The sequence below is a fragment of the Pan paniscus genome, chromosome 4 (genome assembly GCF_029289425.2).
Source record: "Pan paniscus chromosome 4, NHGRI_mPanPan1-v2.0_pri, whole genome shotgun sequence".
In the NCBI taxonomy this organism is placed as follows: Eukaryota; Metazoa; Chordata; class Mammalia; order Primates; family Hominidae; genus Pan; species Pan paniscus.
The window spans coordinates 78,246,414-78,267,106 of NC_073253.2; the positions used below are offsets into that span (position 1 = coordinate 78,246,414).

General features: G+C 41.6%; 1 protein-coding gene across 5 annotated transcripts in view; it reads right to left on the minus strand.

The window, feature by feature from the left end:
• PDZD2 (PDZ domain containing 2) overlaps positions 1-20,693 on the minus strand; it is a 474,419-nt gene that overhangs the window by 46,873 nt on the left and 406,853 nt on the right. For all 5 annotated transcript variants that reach the window (XM_008971843.5, XM_034960222.3, XM_055112466.2 and 2 more), the window contains 7 exons: positions 15,611-15,756; positions 11,574-11,693; positions 10,421-10,535; positions 6,583-6,656; positions 6,209-6,434; positions 4,963-5,080; positions 3,184-3,316 (listed from right to left, as the gene is read on the minus strand). In XM_008971843.5, coding sequence (XP_008970091.3) covers positions 3,184-3,316; positions 4,963-5,080; positions 6,209-6,434; positions 6,583-6,656; positions 10,421-10,535; positions 11,574-11,693; positions 15,611-15,756 — 932 coding nt within the window. The remainder of the gene's footprint in view (positions 1-3,183; positions 3,317-4,962; positions 5,081-6,208; positions 6,435-6,582; positions 6,657-10,420; positions 10,536-11,573; positions 11,694-15,610; positions 15,757-20,693) is intronic.

Consider the following 20,693-nt stretch of genomic DNA (forward strand, 5'->3'; position numbering starts at 1 on the left):
AGCTGAGATTGCACCACTGCACTCCAGCCTGGGCAACTGAGAAAGACTTTGTCTCAAAAAAGAAAAAAAAAAAAAGTGAATTGAGTTGGTTCCTTCTTTTCCTGTGTGCGTCCAAAAACAAACAAAAAAAAATTGGGTTGAGTTGAACTTGCTGAAGTGTCCTATGGTTAGCTTCAAAAAGTTAAAGGCAACTGTACAAGTATAGAAGAGATACAACCAAATAACAGCCAAGTCCAACAATGTAGGGACCATGACTATCGCAACTTCCGTATGGGTCAAGAGTGTGACGCTGATGCTGAGAAAAAAATTAGTGGGCTCTTAGGCCTTAATTACAGAAGTACTCTGCTCAGGTCAAGGTTGGCTTAGACAGAGGAGGAGCCACTCTTTAAATTGGGTCTTGTCTTTCATCAGTCTAACAACAGTAACATCCTCACACTCTAACAAAATGCTTAACATTCTTGGGGTCACGAATGACTGAGAATTTGATAGAAGCTATTGATTCCGTCCACAATTGCAAATATATTCCCACATTTGTGTAGTTCGTAATGTCCTGGTAAAGGTCCCGTGAACTTCAGGTTCAGAGTAGGCTGCAAGTTTCTTGAGATACGTTCGAATTAATTGTGTATCCCTGGTATGTTGGCACTGCCTGGCACCCAGTAGAAGCTCAATAAATGTTTAGGTAATGAATTTGATATAGGATGAGAATAGATGATCTGAATCGCCCTGGCTGGAGGGAGACAGGGAAGAATAGTCCGTCTGTTGATGCCTGGCAGCCTGCCTGCCTGCTTCACAACCTCCACACCCATCCCAATTCACCCCCAGGGCCTCCTTGGTGCCTCTGCCTCCTGTTCAATACCAGGTTCACATGGGCTGGTGGTACCCAGGCTAAGCCGCTAACATTAGACTTGAAGGATCTTCTCCCTTTCCTTCCAAGTAAAACCTGTAAGTAAGAAAGAGTCATTTAATAATTCATTCTCAGACCGGGCGTGGTGGCTCACATCTATAATCCCATCATCCAGTGGGAGGATCACTTGAGGTCAGGAGTTTGAGACCAGCCTGGCCAACATGGTGAAACCCAGTCTCTACTAAAAATGCAAAAATTAGCTGGGCATGGTGGCACACGCCTGTAATCCCACCTACTCAGAAGGCTGAGGTGGGAGAATCACTTGAACCCAGGAGGCAGAGGTTGCAGTGAGCTGAGATCACGAAATTGCACCCCAGCCTGGGCTATAGAGCTAGACTCCGTCTCAAATAATAATAATAATAATAATAATAATAATAATAATATTTCATTCTCAACAGAAGACTATATGGGTATCTTTACAATGACAAAATGTAAGGAGCTGCAGTGATATACTGTGTCCGTTGGCTCAAGGCCCCATGTGGTTCCTCTGGTCTCCCGTGGAGCCATCTGTATTAGATAAACCAAAGAAAGAACTCCCACTTTCAGAATGTGTCGTTAGAGGAACAAGCAAAACCAGTACTGGAAAATGTGAATGCATGTTAAATGTCATGGTCAGGAGAATTTCAATACATATTTATGCTGCTTAGGTAGATTACAGAACAATTGTGTGAGTAGTTAATGAAAAGGATCCTGGCATGAATTTAAAAATTTAGTCTTGGCCGGGCATGGTGGCTCGTGCCTATAATTCCAGCACTTTGGGAGGCCAAGGTGTGTGGATGCCTTGAGCTCAGGAGTTCGAGACCAGCCTGGGCAACATGGTGAAACCCCATCTCTACCAAAAATGTAAAAATTAGCCAGGTGTATTGGCACGCACCCATGGTCCCAGCTACTCTGGAGGCTGAGGTGGGAGCATCGCTGGAACCCGGGAAGTCGAGGTTGCAGTGAGCCATGATTGTGCCATTGCACTCCAGCCTGGGTGACAGAGGGAGACCCTGTCTCAAAAAAAAAAAAAAAAAAATTTAGTCTTGAGGACTTGATCTATCAGAAAAATAGTATCCTTCATAATTTTGCATAAACTTAACAAATAACTTTTCCATTATAGTTTATTTGAAATGCTGGGCTTTATTTTTTCCCCAACTTTGATGGAAGCAAAATCTACAAAGTAACATTTGCAAATAAGCATTTGGTCTGCAAAGCCAGATTTCATCTTATTTTCATTTATTTAAATTTCAAGATAATCATTTGATAAGATAAACAGGTATTTTTCTGACTCAACAGTTAAATGAACATTAAGAAGGAAACATTCCTCCACAAATCTGAAGACATTTATTTGTCCTTTAAAAGTATCTAACGTGGGGCATGGTGGCTCACACCTTTAATCCCAGCCCGAAGTGGATTGCTTGCTTGAGCCCAGGAGTTTGAGAACAGCCTGGGCAACACAGCAAGACCCCATCTCTATGTAAAAAAAAAAATTTTTAAAGTAAACTGAAAAACTTTCTACTCTAGAAATTCTATGGAAACACAGAAACAGTTTAAATTAGTTAAGTATATTACCCAAGTTTAAGTTAAATTCTAAATAGTTTTCTTTCCAACTATTATGAACAATTTATTTTTACACTTATCTTGACACTTTCTCATTTCTTTTTATTTCTTATTTTAAAAAAATAAAGATGAAGTCTCACTATGTTGCCCAGGCTGGTTTCAAACTTCTGAGCTCAAGTGATCCTCCTGCATCGGCCTCCCAAAGTGCTAGGATTACCAGTGTGAGTCATCAAGCCTGGCCCTCATTTCTTAATTGAACAAAGTTTAAAATTCACTGAAACTGTTTTAAAAATAAATTAATTATTCAACATTAAACTTAAAGATGAGAGCATTCCCAACATATGGCCAAACAAAATATGTGGTAAGAAAAGCCTTCTTATCTTGAAACTGACAGGGTCATAGAGATCGTCCAGTCCAAGGCTTGCAGATTCTGTTGTTGCAAAAACCCAAAGAGGTTAAGTATCTCACCAGAGCTCAAAAAGCCAGTACTCAGAACACAGCATTCTTACTTTCCACCAGACAAGTTTCAGATTTACCAGGTAACACTGTCAAAATGTTCTAGTAAGATTTTCTAAGACTGTGAAGACAAAGTCCAGGTTAGAGATTCATTTCCCACATGAACCACCCGTAGGTTGCCTGCCTATCCCCAGCTGGGAAAACCATCTCACCAAAGAGTATACGATATCCTAGGAAGGTGTATCATCTTCCCACGTTCAGAAGAGGGTGGACCACCTCACCTTTGGATTAGGGTGCCGGCCGATGACAAGGCGAACGGGTCCTGGAGGACATTTGCTCAAGATGGCGTGGACTTTGCTTAAAGCAGCATGGCGGACATTGACGGAGTTCACTTCCAGGATTTGATCCCCGCGGCTAGGGAGGGCAACAGAATCCACACTCTGTGTTAGCAGCCAGCTTCTTAAAGCTAAAATAGCCTTCTTGCTAGGATAGGTTTATAATATGAAATCTTTTCTGAATACTTTAAAGAAGCACATGATATCTTTTCCCGTTGGCATACATGTAAAAATGCAACACATTCATAAAAACACATTCGATTTTAAGTGGGCAAAGGTCATTATGCATATTTACTGGCATTTTCAGAAACAGCAAAGTCAAATAAAATTGATAATAAGGACAATGATGAAACCTACCATATTTTGAGCATATACTATATGCCAGGCACTATACAAAGCATGCTGTATAACAAAGCTTTGAGTAAGTAAAATTATTCCCATTGTGCAGATAGGAACACAGGCTCAGAGGGGTCACCCAGATGTCACACACTGTTGAACTAACTCGGGTCCGTCTGACTGTCAACCATCACATGACAGAACCCCTCGACCACCAGCAGTTCTCTCTTCCTACCATCTTGAAATGATTATTATAATATAACTTAAGGAGGAAATAGCTGAGGCTCAAAGGTTACCCAAGCATTTGTAAAAACGTTTCAAATTTGAACAAATGAGAAATTGGGGACAAGTTGCCCATTTTGACTGAAATTACAGGGAGAGAAGTCAGTAGGAGAGAACAAAGACTCTTTATATGGGATTTGAAGAATGTTCATTTGGCAGGCTCCAGACATATGGAATCATTCAAGAAAGAAACATCATCTTGGGATGTCATTAAAGGATTTTTTTCCTTGGGTTCTAAAAGTATATTTTCTTTAATGTACTTTGGATGATTTGCTAAATTTTTTTCATATGGAAATTTACTCTAATGATTAACTAAAAACATAATATAAGCTATTAACAGGGCCCCAAAATGGCAACCTCAATGAATGCCATTTTGACAATCCCTTAACCACTAAAGGACTTGGAAGTTTACAGGGCGGAAAGATGAAACTGTTAGCACAGGGTGCTTTGTGCAATACACGTACATTCTTGTGATGTTTAGGTGGGCACTGACTCACTGCAATTTCTATATAATAGAACACCTAGATATTTCTTGTGTAAACAGAACGCCCATGTTACAACTCAACTATCTGGATTAAGAAATCAGACACTCAGTGACTTCAGTAAGTAGACACCTAGACATGGCCATTCAACAAGGAATGAAAATGACAGGAAAAGTTTGAGAGCATACTTAATAAGAAATGCCTCCTATTCAAGGGCACAATTTCAGGACTGTTTGGCATCAAGTGATTCTGAACCATTTCAGCAGTTCCAGTATTTCATATGAATTTTACATATGTGAATATAAAATGAAAGAAAATATTGAGCTAATCATAGATATCTGTGTAGAGTTGTATCTTGTCAAGTTTCTGAAACTGGACTTCTGAGACCAAATAGAACAAAATAAGTAGGGAAGCCAAGATCTAGAGTTCTCAAATTCAACCAAATTTCATTTATATTAACATTTACATTTTTGGAGATGCTATTAATTGTAGTCTTGGCTACGTTCTTGGAAAGAATTCAAAGCTTCAACATCCCTCAAAGGAAAGTAATAGAACAAATATCACACGTGTATATTTCATATTTATGAACACTCCAGAACCTTACACTATCAGGCAAACAACAAACCTCAGGTTGCTCTCCATCTTGGCCACTGATCCTGGAGCAAGGCTGTGAATGTAGATGCCAGGAGGACTGTTTTCCAGAGCCAAGCAGCAGGCACCAATGCCTAATCCAACTCTTGGCTCTGTGAGAGGCACCATTCAAAGAAAATAAAAACAAAAATTACACAATCACTAGAAAAAATGTGTAACTGATTTGAAACAGAATTAATATCTATTCAGACCAATAACCGTTTATTTCTGGTCCAGACTCAGAATGTAAATCCAGCTTTTCCTTGTCAACACTGCCACTGCTGTTAATAGAATGAGCCCATGGCTAACCTGGGAGCTAGTTACGGACTGAATTATCCAACGGTCAACTCTCTGCTTAGTCTAACTAACCTCCTCATATCTGTTTTTAGAAATAGACAGGCTATAAGTAATGTTTTTATTCTAGGTACACAAACTCAAGCTTTCTTTTGCTTTTCTTTTTAACAAATACTCTCTTGGTTGTTTAATCTTCCATCATGTTTCTAGAGTAGGTGGGGAGGAAAAAGAAACAGGGATGAAAAGCAGTAAGATTTGGTGACCATGCATGAATTCTAGTTGCTAGTGTTAACTGCACACTTAACTATAATCTTTTGTTCTTTAAAATTTTATATTAGCCCTAGACTTAAGCTCATCGGTGATTTTTTTTTTTTTTTTTTGAGACGGAGTTTTGCTCTTGTTGCCCAGGCTAGAGTGCAGTGGCACGATCTCGGCTCACTGCAACCTCTGCCTCCCAGGTTCGAGCGATTCTCTTGCCTCAGCCTCCTGAGTAGCTGGGATTACAGGCGCCTGCCACCACGCCCAGCTAATTTTTTTTTATTTTTAGTAGAAACGGGGTTTCGCCGTGTTGGGGAGGCTGGTCTCAAACTCCTGACCTCAGGTGATCTACCTGCCTCGGCTTCCCAAAGTGCTAGGATTACAGACATGAGCCACTGTGCCTGGCCAGTGATTTTTTTTTTTTTTTTCTAAACACAAGCCTCTGACACACAGTGATTCATGGGGAGAGCTTAGAGAGCTCCATGCTACTGGTAACTTCCCTTCACTTTGACTAAAGTGACTAACATCTCTCTACCTGACCTCACTGTCCCATGCAGAGACCACGTGTTGTTGATAGAAGATTGTACCAAAGGAATAATTCATAGAACAACAAGGAAGAATTAAGCTAACAACAGATTCCAAAATGTTATTCAAGAAATGAGACAAAGGTAAGGAATAGCTGCTATCACCTTTGTTGAGTGTTACTTCCATGACGATCCTGTCCTTGGGCCCAGGGGTCTTCCGACCCAGGGATGAAGAACTGCCTTCATCGGAACCTCCCGCCGAGGCTCCCCCACTGGTATTGAAGTTCGGGGAGGCGGATCTGCTCATGTGTGTGGGTGTCGAGCAGGGTGTGAGGCTGGGGCTCACCAACTTTGTGCGTACCGTTAAAACAAATAATCCACTCCGGATTTGCTGAGAAAACAGTGAGGAAAGGTGGGCTGAAACATTTAGAATGTCCTTATATCAAAGGGTTAAAAAAAAAAAAAACTCACCAAACCCAAGCCAGAAGGAAATAAAGGAAGGAAAATAGGATAAAGGAGATCAATAAGAATGTTGTTACCTTAAAGGTATGAATGGCTTCTTGAAACGTCAAGCCCTTTATTGGTATTCCATTTACATCTAGGATTTCATCCCCTAGTGATCAAATGTGAGAATTACATTAACATTAGCCTTTAATTTCCTGGAATTTAACTGCTCAGTCAGACTTATTATGGGATACCATATGGTCCCTGATTTACTACCATATAAAATAACTTTTATTGTTTAGCTTAGCTCCCAGGAATGTCACAAAATGGGACAATTAATGACAACGCATATTCTTTTGCAGTAATTCTGTATTTCAATCTTCAATTAAAATAACTATGGGAAGCATGAAAATCTTATTTTTTTAGCCATTGCCAAGTTTGACAACAGATGTCCTATGTTTCGAAATCAAACTGCAGAAATCTAGTTCAAAGGCGTTCCTCATAGTCATTGTTTAAAAAGTTAAACCCACTGGCAATGAGGCATGAACACATATAACATTTGAGAAGTCACTCCTATATTTGTAGAAAGACAAGTTCCCCAAGCACAGAGAATCAGCATGGTGTATGGAAAATGGCTTTAATGATAACAAAAACTTGCTAAAATATTACTGAGCAATGGCAGCCCAGAAATAGTCTTTTTTTTACTAAAAAAAAAAATTTTTTTTGAAACAGAGTATTGCTCTGGCTCAGTCACCCAGGCTAGAGTGCGGTGGCGTGACCTCAGCTCACTACAACCTCTGCCTCCCAGGTTCAAACTATTCTCATGCCTCAGCCTCCTGAATAGCTGGGAATACAGGTGCACGCCACCATATATGGCTAATTTTTTTTTGTATCTTTAGTAGAGACAGGGTTTCACCATGTTGGCCAGGCTGGTCTTGAACTCCTGGCCTTGAGTGATCTGCCCGCCTCGGCTTCCCAAAGTGCAGGGATTACAGGTGTGAGCTACTGCTCCCGGCCCAAAAATAATCTTACTGATGTAGTTCCAGGTTCTCTGTCAGTAAGCTGGCAAGTTTACTATAAGCTTCTATCTCAGAGATGACTGCAGGGTCATGTTAATTTGCCAGGCATGTGCAGGAATATGCTCGCACATGGCCCCCTGCCCCAGCTCTCCTATTATTTTTAACTCTAAGGCGGCACAGTCAGGTCGTTTTTCAAGCTGTTGATAGCGTCTGCTAGGAATATAAAAGAACTTGGACATCCTGTTGACTTATCAGAGCTCGTTTCTGGTTTGCACTCTTGTGACATGGCCTGCTTTTTTGGAATAACAGTTCATCAAAAACACTACAAAGATGCCCCAGAGAGAAGAACAGATGAACTTTGCACAGCATTGCTGTAGAGAAGAGGGACTCTGTACACCTATAAGAAAGTGCAAAGCAGCATAAGAACACACATTGTCACCTCTCGCAGACAGCCAATCCCAGGAGCACACTGTGTGCACAATTCAAGGAATCCTGTAGATGAGTTACAAAAATGTAGCTGTGCCCCATGCATTTGTTATGTGGCTTCCCCTTAATGCAATTACAGAAGCTATAAAATAAGTGAAGTAATCTCTGTTTAAAAATCTGGCATAACCAATTACTCAATTAGGTGAGGAGGTGGATGTTTTTAGGTTGTTTCCATAGGGGAAAAGGAGCAAATATTAAAATGATTACTCGCACTCTTAAAATGTATGCAAAGTTTTTTAAAGAAGTATCACTCAACAGGTTGAAATCCACTCCAATGACTTACGTTTCTTGTAAATGAACACATATGAAAAAAACGCTATTTAGGAGAATCAAGTGCTATTAACCTTTCTTAACTATTGATTTTTTCCCCCCGTTTTGCTCCATTTTACCAGCCTTGCAGGATGAGTTTCAATTAAGTGAACACATGGCACATCCATTATAAAAATGCTCTGCTAGAATTTTATATTGTTCTAAAACTCAACACAAACACCACCTGGGAGTTAACCCTTCCTCTAAGAGACAGAAATAAATATTCTGCCGTGGGAGAATGAAGCCTGGTCATGTCTTATTGTTAGCATACAGGGTTCGATGGTTGCTCTGCCTAAAAAATAGGAGATTCCAATTCATTCTCATCAGTTCCAAAAAAAGAACCCGTATAACACAAAAGCACCTGAAGTTTAGGTCAATTGAACTGAACAGTCACAGCATTTTTGAAGATAACTAAAAATATTCTACTTTAAATATTTCATGAAGGAAGTATATTAATAAGTGAGAGGAAAAAATCGGGATTCATGCTCTGGTGAATGCTATTTAAAATATGTGCAGGCTAGGTGCTGTAGCTTAGGCCTGTAATCCTAGCACTTTGGGAGGCAGAGGTGGGACATTCACTTGAGGCCAGGAGTTCGAGATCAGCCTGGGTAACATAGCGAGACTCCATCTCTTAAAAAAAAATTTAGCTGGGCACGGTGGTGCACACCTGTGGTCCTGGCTACTTGGGAAGCTTAGGCAGGAGGATCCCTTGTGCCCAGGAGTTTGAGGCTGCAGTGAACTATGATCACACCACTGCACTCCAGCCTGGATGACAGAGCAAGACCCTGCCTCTTAAAGTACAATAAAATAAATGTATATATGTATATACCTGTGTGTGTGTTCAGAACTTCTGGGCAATTCTTCTTTATAAAAAGTATATAATCTTAATCCAGATAAACATTTCACAGAAAATATAAAGATATGTATATCTATTCTAGATATTCTATCAAAAGCAGCTATTGTGTCTGTACAGAAAGGAAACTTTGGCCTATTTATATTTTATTTTCTCAAGTAAGGTGGGAACGTGAATTGAACTTGGAATCACAAAGCTGGGTTTAAATTTCACTTCTGCTCTTTACTAAGGATGGGACAAGTTTCTAGTCACTTAACATTTCTGAGTGTCACTTTTCTGTTTCTAAGATGGTCACTCCAAAATGCCAATTTGACAAGTTTGCAAGGCAGTTAGTGAAATAATTGAATATGTGGAATTGCTTTTTAAGTGTTTAAAGCACTATAAAATGATATATTTAAACATTAAAAAAATTATTTGCAAGGTAGAACTTGGCACCTCAATATTACTTTAATTTGCATTCAGAAGCACTTGTCTAGTATATTCGCATATGGCAAAATGGCAGGTGCTATTGAGAATTAAAAGATGTTCATTTAGGGCCAGACACAGTGGCTCATGCCTGTAATCCTAGCACTTTGTGAGGTTGAGGTGGGCGAATCACTTGAACCCAGGTGTTTGAGACCAGCCTGGGCAACATGGTGGAACCTCGTCTCTACAAAAATATACAAAAATTAGCCAGGCATGACGGTGTGCACCTATAGTCCCAGCTACTCGCAAAGCTGAGGTGGGAGGATCACCTGAGCCCAGGGGGTTGAGGCTGCAGTGAGCCATGATCATGCCACTGCACTCCAGCCTGGGTGATAGATTGAGACCCTGTCTCATTAAAAAAAAAAAAAAAAGATGTTCATTTAGGAACCAGACTATGTGGTGGTTGATTTCTGTAGCAAGATATTAAATATCCACTAATGACCAGGCGCTCTGCTTCCACACCAGCCCTAAGGTAAGAATGGACCCCAAACTCTCAAAATTTTCAGGGAAAGGAACATGATCAGACCAAGTTGACAAGATAAGACACTAAAGACCCCAACAGAAATATTAAGCCACTTTCCACATATTATCTCATGTAATCCTGACAACCACTCTTCAAGGCAGGTGTTAATATTCCAAGTTTACAACTAGGGAAAGTGAAGCTCAGGTTACACTGACTATGCCAGGCAGATTCCGCCCAGGTCTACTAGGTACTGTGGCATTCACTCACATCTTGTGAAGAGGCAGATTCTCATGGGATCAAAGTCACTGTCACTGAGGATACAAGAGGCTTTCCCCTACCTTCTTTAAGTCTTCCGTCCTCTGCAGCTGATCCATTTGGGAAGATGGTCTTGACAAAAATCCCCATCTGTCCACGAATGCAGTCTCGACCTCCAGCAATACTAAAGCCAAGGCCCTAGATCCGAAGCAGATGAGAGTCCAGATTGACAGTGTAGTATTTAACTGAGGGCATCTTTCCCATTGTAGTATTTAACTGAAGGCATCTGTCCCATTGTAGTATTTAACTGAAGTGCCCTCCCTAACCAGGCCTGGAGTTAAACTAGGCAACTAGCTGCAAACTCAAGTTTGTGTTCTCTTCCTTATTCCCCTCCTCAGATCTATTTACGCTGCACTAGCCATGCATTACATTAAGGGAAAAAGTTTTAGGCAGAAACATACCAAATTGCCAATATTTGACAATCTTTGACCTCCACAAATGGCAATTTCATATGGATCCACTAAATAGCTCTTAAGAGTCATTTCCCACTTACATGCAGGTGCCACATTTGTTTTCTTTTGTTTTAGTCTTTCCATTTTGTATAATATCAAAATGAATATTTTGATTTTTGTGTAATGTCAAGTTATTCATATCATTTCCTTTATGATAATGGCAACGCCATGAAATTCATTCAAAAGGATAACCAAGGGTACTCCCTGAAGCTGCAGGCTCTGCTTTTCTTTCACTGGAGATAAAAGTTGAGGGTCATTCATTGCACCCTTGGTTCTGGCCCTAGCAGCCAAGTGCTGGTGACTCCTTACATCGTAGGAGCAAAGAGGGCATGGCCATCTCACACTGAGACCTATAGTACAGAATGCCAGGGAATCCACTTGAATCCATACAGAGGCCACTTTAGCGGTCCTTCTTTATACCTGTTACTTTTCATTTCATGTAAAGACAAATAAAAAGTAACCATTTAAAGAACATGTGTGGCTGGGTGCAATGGCTCATGCCTATAATCTCAGTGCTTTGGGAAGTCGAGGTGGGAGCACTGCTTGAGCCCAGGAGTTTAAGACTGCAGTGAGCCATGATTGCACCACTGCACTCCGGCCTGGGCAACAGAGCAAGAACCTGTTTCTAAAAACAAAAACACAAAAACAAATAAAATAAAATAAAACAAAAAATGTGTGCTAAGATTCACCCAGAAGGCAGAACAGTCTGCAGAAAAGAGCTCACCTTGCCTTTTTCTTTGTACAACCCAATGATCGAGATGACGGATGGCCGAATGAGCCTCCAAGGAGATTCCACCTGAGTCGTGCTTAAGGAGCGGGTAGACTTTTTCACAATGTGGTATTCCTAAAAGTCAGCACACGGCAAGGTCAGAGATTACTCTCATTTGTTCTATTGTGGTATCTGGCAGAAAAATACACTCAGACTTTGAAAATCTTAGATGTCTTCAGTACTAGACATTTCTCTCTGGTTCAGTGACTTAAAAAAGTTTCCTATAAATACTATCGCAGGTGCTGGGCACCGTGGCTCATGCCTGTAATCCCAGCACTTTGGGAGACCAAGGCAGGTGGGTCACCTGAGGTCAGGAGTTTGAGACCAGCCTAGCCAACATGGTGAAACCCCGGCTCTAATAAAAATACAAAAATTAGCTGGGTGTGGTGGTGGATGCCTGCAGTCCCAGCTACTCAGGAGGCTGAGGCAGGACAATCGCTTGAACCTGGGAGGTGGAGGTTGCAGTGAGCAGAGATTGTGCCACTGCACTCCAGCCTGGGCAACAGAGTGAGACTCCGTCTCAAAAAAACTATCGGAAGAACAGCCCCTACTACAACAGATTGCCATGACTTCTTCCCCCACATAAAGAACTGCTTGGGGATCTTAAGCACCTTGTGTTGCTCTTTCCTTGACCTCCTTCCACAGATTCTACATCTGGAATGGAGTCAGGAAGCAGAAACAAGAGGCCTCAGTGATACAGGATGACCACCTGTGGTCGGGCTTTCCCTTGGTAGTCACCCCTGCCTCCATCCCAAGTTCACCATCATGGTTAGAAAGTATCTTGCCATTTTAAGCTTAATTCACTCGATCAAAAACTCAGCAAGCCCTTGTTTCTTATAAAACCCAAACCACAAACCCAGACAACTGTTATTCCACATAAAACATCCCACTGAGAGACGGCAGCAGCTTCAGTTCTCATCTCTCACATTTGGAAAATAAAGTATTTTCCCATAATGAGCCACACTTTCCCTTCCTGACACGCAGCAGCTCCAATCTCACCCCTTTTTTGTGTCCATCACCCATAATATACATGCGTGTAAGCAGGCTGCGCTCCTTGGAACATAAAGAGATCAAATGACTCTATCACCAAAGCACTTCTATAATCTTGCTCCTTGCTATTCTTCTTAGAATAATAAACTTCTTCACTGATGCAGATATTCTACCTAAGCCAAAAAAATCACTTTATGTTTAATATGAGAAAAGAGACATCACAAAACAGTTTTATCCTGAATCTCTGTGTATACTACATTCAAACACAAAAATTAGATGTCCCCAGTGATATTTTTGTATTTTTGGCAGCTTAGAACAATTATTATTATTTCTTTTTTGCAGTTTTACAAAATATCTGCCAACAATGTTGGCCTCCCAGACTTTCAATCATTAAAAAAAATGATGTGGGCTTGGCAAGGTTACTGCCCTTTTAATGAAACCATTGCAGTGATGGCCAAACATAGTCTGGGTTTTTCAGTCCTTGAATACAGAGGTTTGTGTGTGAACTCCTAAGGGAACTCTTTCTCTGGTCACCAATCTTCAGCAGTACTTCACTCCATCTCTCTTTTGGGAACCAGAAGGAACCAAAGGCCTGTAGGCTTCACCAATCTCTCAGAGAGTTTCCAGGATCTCCTTGAACTTTCTAGACCTGTGCTAACATGGTAGCCACTTGCCACCTGTAGGTATCTATATTAAAATTAAAAATACACCCCCCACTAGCCACTTTTCATGTGCTCAGTAGACATATACGGCTACCATATTGGACGATACAAATAAAAAACATCTCCATCATTGCTGAAAGTTTTACTGGAGAGGTCGAATCTAGATAATACTTATTTATTTAATTTGTTTATTTAAGACAGGGTCTCTCACTCTATCACCCAGGCTGGAATGCAGTGGCGTGATCACAGCTCACTGCAGTCTTGACCTCCTGGGCTCAAGCGATCCTCCCGCCTCAGCCTCCCAAGTAACTGGGAACACAGGTATGCACGACCATACTCAGCTAATTAAAAAATTTTTTTTCCTAAAGATAAGGTCTTGCCATGTTGCCCAGGCTGGTCTTGAACTTGGGCTCAGGCAATTCTCCCACCTTGGCCTCCCAAAGTGCTGGGATTACGGGCATGAGCCTGGTTCTAGGTAATACTTTATAGTGGAGGGAGAGAGACAAAGAAAAAAGAAAGATAAATCCTGGGAGAAAAAGGGCAGAAAATAAAAAGAGGAGACAAGAGAAAGGACAGTTTTCTTGAAAAGAGAGGGAAAAACTCTCCTTTCAAACTTTCTACCCTGGCCTGGGCTTCCCGATCCCTGAAGTGTGGTTAGAAATGGATGCTTCTGGGCTACAAATGCTGTCGGGTTTCCTCAGCAGGTCAGTTAAGAAATTACCTCAACACTCGATCTGTGGCCATGATGGCTGTAAACCCTCTCTCATCTTTCACACAGCCTGACAAGGCCGGGCACGGTGGCTCATGCTTGTAATCCCAGCACTTTGGGAGGCCGAGGCAGGTGGATCACTTGAGGTCAGGAGTTTGAGACCAGCCTGGCCAACATGATGAAACCCCATCTCTACTAAAAATACAAAAATGAGCTGGGTGTGGTGGCACACACCTGTAATCCCAGGTACTTGGGAGGCTGAGGCAGAATTGCTTGATCCCGGGAAGTGGAGGTTGCAGTGAGCCAAGGTCGCACCACTGAACTCTAGCCTGGGCAACAGAGTGAGACTCAGTCTCAAAAAATAAAAAATAGAACGACTGACAGGCCATCTTCCAATGTTCTGATCTCCCCTGACTCTGTGGGTCCAACAGGACCATTCTGAGCAGGTCGCAGTCCTGGGCCTGGACAAGTTTGACTGGTCCCATGCCAGTTTTTTCTCTGCTTTTACTCAATGCCCCAATGCCCCTCAAGTTGCCTTTGGGTGAATTCAACCCAAAATGGGCTGATGAGCAACTGTCCCTGAAACATGGGCACATGTTATTCTCCTGGTCAGATAAAGGGCATCGGAAGCAACAGAAATACTTTATCCTGACACATAATTGACTGATTCGAGCACCCTTAAAGCTTTACAGAGGTTCTGGCATATCACCTTGGGCAAAATACTTAACCCAAAATACTTTGAGATTCAGTTGCTCCATCTGTAAATGGGTCATAACACACCAGAAGTAAGGGCCTGCCTCAGATGCCCTGACCCAGGTCCTTTAGAACTCTACCCTCTACAGCTTTCCAAGCACGTGTGGATGTCGTTGCTGCCACACCCGTCCTCTATCTCTGCTTCATCATAGGGCTGGGGACAAGCTGCTAACGGTTCCTCTTGAGCCCCTTGGTTAGTGGTGCCAGGACTCAAAGAATACCCCACAGGTTTCTCAGGGACTGAGCCTGCCTTAGCCTTGGTTAGGAGACCACCTGCCCAGTTTCTACCAGGTTGAGGATGCTGAGATGGAGGAGCGGCCCTCATGCAGGGCTGTGGAGTCCAGATCTCAGACGGGAGCAGGTTCTGTAACATCAACTTGAGCAGGTAGTGCAGCCCCCCTCTACAGCCCCCCATGACCTTGGCTGCTTGAGTCATTACTGTGTAACAGGTAGGACTCCAGGTGAGCCATGGATGCATGTACAGGCACACACGCACACTCCCTCTCTCATACATGTGCCCATACCCACCCACACAGTTGTTACACTGACACAGGCTGCTCCTATTAATCAAGCAATGCTGGTTCACCACAGACTATGAGACGCCATCGTCTCCTGGCAATTGAAAGCACCTCTAGGTTCCAAAACACACAGTAGGAAGGAGATGAAGATTTTGAGATCCAATAAGGGATCTTCCCCCCACTATTTTCAAGTATTAGGCCGACTTCTTTGTAGCCTCTCTGGGTAGACCTCACTTTGTCTGCTGTCTCTCTCTATCCCACTTCTCTAGCCCCAGACACTCCTGGCCTGTATGGATGGGCAGTTCTTCTTAACATGTAAGCCCTTATGGTCTTTGAAAAGATCCACAGCCCTGGTCGGACCTGTGAGGCACTGGAAGAGTCCAGCAGCTGCGGGAGGGAGTGTTTCCGGCCATCTCGGGAGACCTCCAACATCCGGATCCGGGGGTCCCCATTCCGCACCATCAGCTCGTTATATTCTTCAACTGACTCAAGGCGGTGTACACCCCCTTGAGAAAACAGAGGAGAAAACATAGTTTGATATGGGACAAAAAGAATCGTAAGCACATCCAGAGGCATAAACTCATTGTATTTACACCCACCTTCATGGTTTTGAGAAGCCTAGCGTCCAATACACTCAAAGCACAGAGCCTAGCCCATCCTAATAGCAATCTCTGCATAAGCTAGTTACGTGCTGAAGCCATTAGTGTCAGGCTACGAAAAAACTGCCAGTTTTTGAAATGACCAGATTAGATGAGGGGCAATGTAAATGTGTGTTCCCAAAAAGATGTAGCTCTAGTGGATAAGGGAATAGTGAGAAGGCTATTAGAATTTTTCCTGATGATGGAGGAATATCATTTTGTGATTGGTATAGTTTCATTGTTGGTGCAGATATTTTTTTTCCAAGTATAGGCACGACTTTTAAAATAAACTTTTAATTAAAGTATAACAACTTATAGAAATGTGCACAAATCATAAATATACAGTTCAATGAAATTTCATATACCCATAACCAAAACCTAGATCAAGAAGCAGAATATTAACCAGAACCTCAAAAACACCCTTTGTGCTACTAACCATCCTTCACCCAAGGGTAACCATTATCCCAGCTTTTAACATTACAGATTACTTTTATCTGTTTTTAATTTTACATCAATGAATACACACAACACATGCTTTTTGTCTGGCTCCTGTTCTTAGCATTTGTTTATGAGATTCAACCACGGTATTGCATGCCAATAGCCTGTTCATCCCCATTCTGTAGGCTATTCCATTGTCTAAACACATTCTGTTGTCTAAACATACCACAATTTACTTATCCATTCTATTGTTGGTGGACATTTGGCTTGTGTCTCCAGTTTTAGATCTAGAACAAGGGTCAGCAAAGATTTTTGGCAACACTTTTTGGTATGTTCACTTTTTTTGGTAAAGAGTTGGCAAGCTTTTTGCCACGTTTTTAGGTTTTGTGGGCCACAAATGGCCTTTGTTGCATATTCTTTTTCTTCTTCTTTTTCTTAACAACCCACTAAAAATGTAGAAAGCATTTCTAGCTTGTGAGCCCTACAAACAAAGCTGTGGACTATAGCTTGCTGAACCTTGATCTAGAATATCCCATTGCTAAATATTCTCTCACATGTCATTAGATATCACCTAGGAGTGGGGTCTCTGGGCTACACTACGAGCATCTGTCCAGCTTTACCCATGCTGTTTCACCAGCAGAGGGAAGTTCTAGAATCTCCACATCTTTGTCACACTGGGCAGTGTCAGTCTTTAATTTTGGCTATTCTGGAAAATATGACGGTATTCATTTGTTTTTTTTAAATTGCATTTCACTGATGACTAACGAGATCAAGATTCTTTTCATACATTCATTGGCTGTGTTCCTTTCGTAAAGTTGTAAAGTGCCTGAACAAGTCTTTTGCCCATTTTAAAATTGGATGTCTTTCTTATCGATTGATAGGCATTTTTATTTATTTATTTATTTATTTATTTATTGGTGTTTTCTTTTTATTTTTTTGAGATGGAGTCTCTCTGTTGCCCAGGCTGGAGTGCAGTGGTGCAATTTGCTCACTGCAACCTCCACCTCCCAGGTTCAAGTGATTCTCCTGCCTCAGTTTCCCGAGTAGCTGGGATTACAGGTGCACGCCACCATGCCCAGCTAATTTTTTTATTTTTAGTAGAGATGGGGTTTCACCATGTTGGCCAGGCTGGTCTTGAACTCCTAACTTCAGGTGGTCTACCTGCCTTGGCCTCCCAAAATGCTGGGATTACAGGCATGAGCCATTGCGCCTGGCCCATTTTTTCAAATTTTTAATGTAATTTGAATAAGGGTCTTTTATGGGATCTATGGATTGTAAATATCTTCTCCGTGTCTACGCTTTGCCTGTTCACTGTCTTAATGTATATTTTGAAAAAACAGTTCAAAATTTTAATGTAGTACAGTACGTCTTTTTAAAAACTTTATGGTTTAAAATTTTGTGTTCTTTTAAAGATACTTCTATAGTAACAATTTAGGCTGGGTGCAGTGGCTCATGCCTGTAATCCCAGCACTTTGAGAGGCCGAGGTGGGCCGATCGCCTGAGCTCAGGAATTCGAGACTGCACTGGGCAACATGGTGAAACCCTATCTCTATTAAAATACAAAAAATTAGCTAGGTGTGGTAGGGTGCACCTGTAGTCCCAGCTACTCAGGAGGCTGAGGCCAGAGAATTGCTTGAACCCAGGAGGCTGAGGTTGCAGTGACCTGAGATCGCAACACTGCACTTCAGCTTGGGTTACACAGTGAGAGACTGTCTCAAAAAAACAAAAACAAAAACAAAACTTCTATAGTAACAATTTTAAAGACTTTATCAATACCTAGTCTATATTATGTTATTTTAAAATAATTTAAGGGACATTAATCTTAAATGATGTATCAACTACATATGAATATAGCTATAATCATATTACAATGTTTATATGATATACAATACCTATCTGCGTGTGTACATGTATATACATATGTGTTTGTGTGTATATACAGATTCCTCATATATCAAGTTCATCACCTAGACTAGGTAATGTTTCATCTGATTACCTAAAATTTCAATTTACCTAAATATTACTCTGAAAGTTTTGCACTGAATAAAACAAGATTATTGTTTTAAAAAGTATTGATGAGTTATTAAAAGTGATAGAAAGTGGGAAGAAAGCTTATACAGTCATATGGCAATGAATGCCATTAAAGGTTTGTTTTTTTTTAAAGTTAAATATTTATTTTGTGATACAGGTTTTTAAACATATGAAATTGCTTTGCAATCAAGACAAATTTTGTTCTTAAAAAGATCATAGGCTGGGCGCGGTGACTCACACCTATAATCCTAGCACTTTGGGAGGCTGAGGCAGGTGGATCACAAGGTCATGAGATCGAGACCATCCTGGCCAACATGGTGAAATCCTATCTCTACTAAAAATACAAAAAAAAAAAAAACAGCTGGGCGTGGTGGTATGTGCCTGTAGTCCCAGCTACATGGGAGGCTGAGGCATGAGAATCGCTTGAATCCAGAAGGGGAGGTTGCAGTGAGTTGAGATCACGCCACTGCACTCCAGCCTGGGCAACAGAGCAAGATTCCGTCTTGGGGAAAAAAAAAAAAGAAAGATCACAAATCTAAGATATTAACATAGATAAACTGAAAGTACCAAAATTAAAAGGAAACTCTGCTGACAAAAAAGGGGTATGAAGTAAGGAAAACCCAGGTTAGAATATCAGAAAAATGTTCCATGAAATGAGAGATGATGTTGCTTTAGCCATTTTGGAGCCAGTCTGGGCAAAACCTTAGTGGAAAGAGTTGGAACCTCTACAGGAGCTCTTTAATAATTCATGACTTAATACTAACTCAGGACCAGATTAATCTCTCTTGGCACGCTTACTCATCTGAAAAAGATTTATTAGTAGAAAATTCCTTTTGAGCTGACAGGGAGGCACTTGTCATCAACAGAAGAGAAACCACATACAGTAGCATCTATGCTGATATGTGGATACCAGAGTGATTCATTTTAAGAAAACATGAACTAAATATCCAAGTTTACAGGACAAATTAAGAGCTGATCACATTAAAAATCTGCATGTAAATATCTTTAGAATGAACATATTTCACAGCACTGAATCAAAGCCCAATTCCTTAAGCCTCTTTAATGTGTCTCTAAATTACTTTTCCAGACTTATCTTCCACTATCCACTCTATTCGCTGATCTATCCTGATGCTTGTCAAAGGAGAGATCTGTCCTCTTCTTTCCAAAACTGCGGAGCATATAAATATCACGTGAAGTTTTACCCAACTTTCCCTGCACCATCATCTCCCACCCAAAAATTCTGCTATGTCCGTTTCCCTAATGACTCTGACAAACTCTGCTGGACTGAAGCATTGCGACTGTCAGATTCTCTTGGCTTTTTCAAGTGGCTGGGGAGGAAAAACAGCTGCCAAAAACTTATTGAATTAATTTTTTTCCCATTATCCCTAAACATCTCTCATTCATTTTGTCCTAAGTCTAGACCGCTGTCCCCTGCTTCCAGTCTACCAAATTCCCCCAGCATACTGCCTCTCTTTATCTTGCATCCTTGAGATCCAGACAGACTTCCACTCCCTGTACCTCTCGTATGTGCCTCATGGTGCCCATCACTATGTGTATGTGTGTACTACCTCCCACTGGGACTATAAGTTCTTTAGAAGGCCATCTGTTTTTTTTTTAAGACGGAGTTTTGCTCTTGTTGCCCGGGCTGCAGTGCAGTGGCACAATATCAGCTCACTGAAACCTCCGCTTCCTGGGTTCAAGCGATTCTCCTGTCTCAGCCTCCCGAGTAGCTGCAATTACAGGTACCTGCCGCCATGCCCAGCTAATTTTTGTATTTTTAGTAGAGATGAGGTTTCACCGTGTTGGCCAGGCTGGTCTCGAACTCCTGACCTCAGGTGATCCGCCCACATCAGCCTCCCAAAGTGCTGGGATTATAGGCATGAGCCACCAAGCCCAGCCTAGAAGGCCTTCCTGTCTGAACCCATTCAAACCCATTCTTCCTCTCTTGAGATGGAAGGAGAACAATAAGAATGAAAATAAAAATGACAACGAACATAATATTAATGATGAGAGTGGTTAGGTCGTGCACGGTGGCTCACATCTGATATCCCAGCACTTTGGGAGGCCAAGGCAGGTGGATCACTTTAGGTCAGGAGTTTGAGACCAGCCTGGCCAACGCGGTGAAACCCCGTCTCTGCTAAAAATACAAAATTAGCCAGGCGTGGTAGCCTGCGCGTGTAGTCTCAGCTACTCAAGAGGCTGAGGCGCGAGAATCACTTGTACCTGGGAGGCGGAGGTTGTGGTGAGCTGAGATCACACCACCGTGCTCCAGCCTGGGAGACAAGAACAAAATTCCATCTCAAAAAGAAAAAGAAAAAGAAAATGACAGTGGTAAT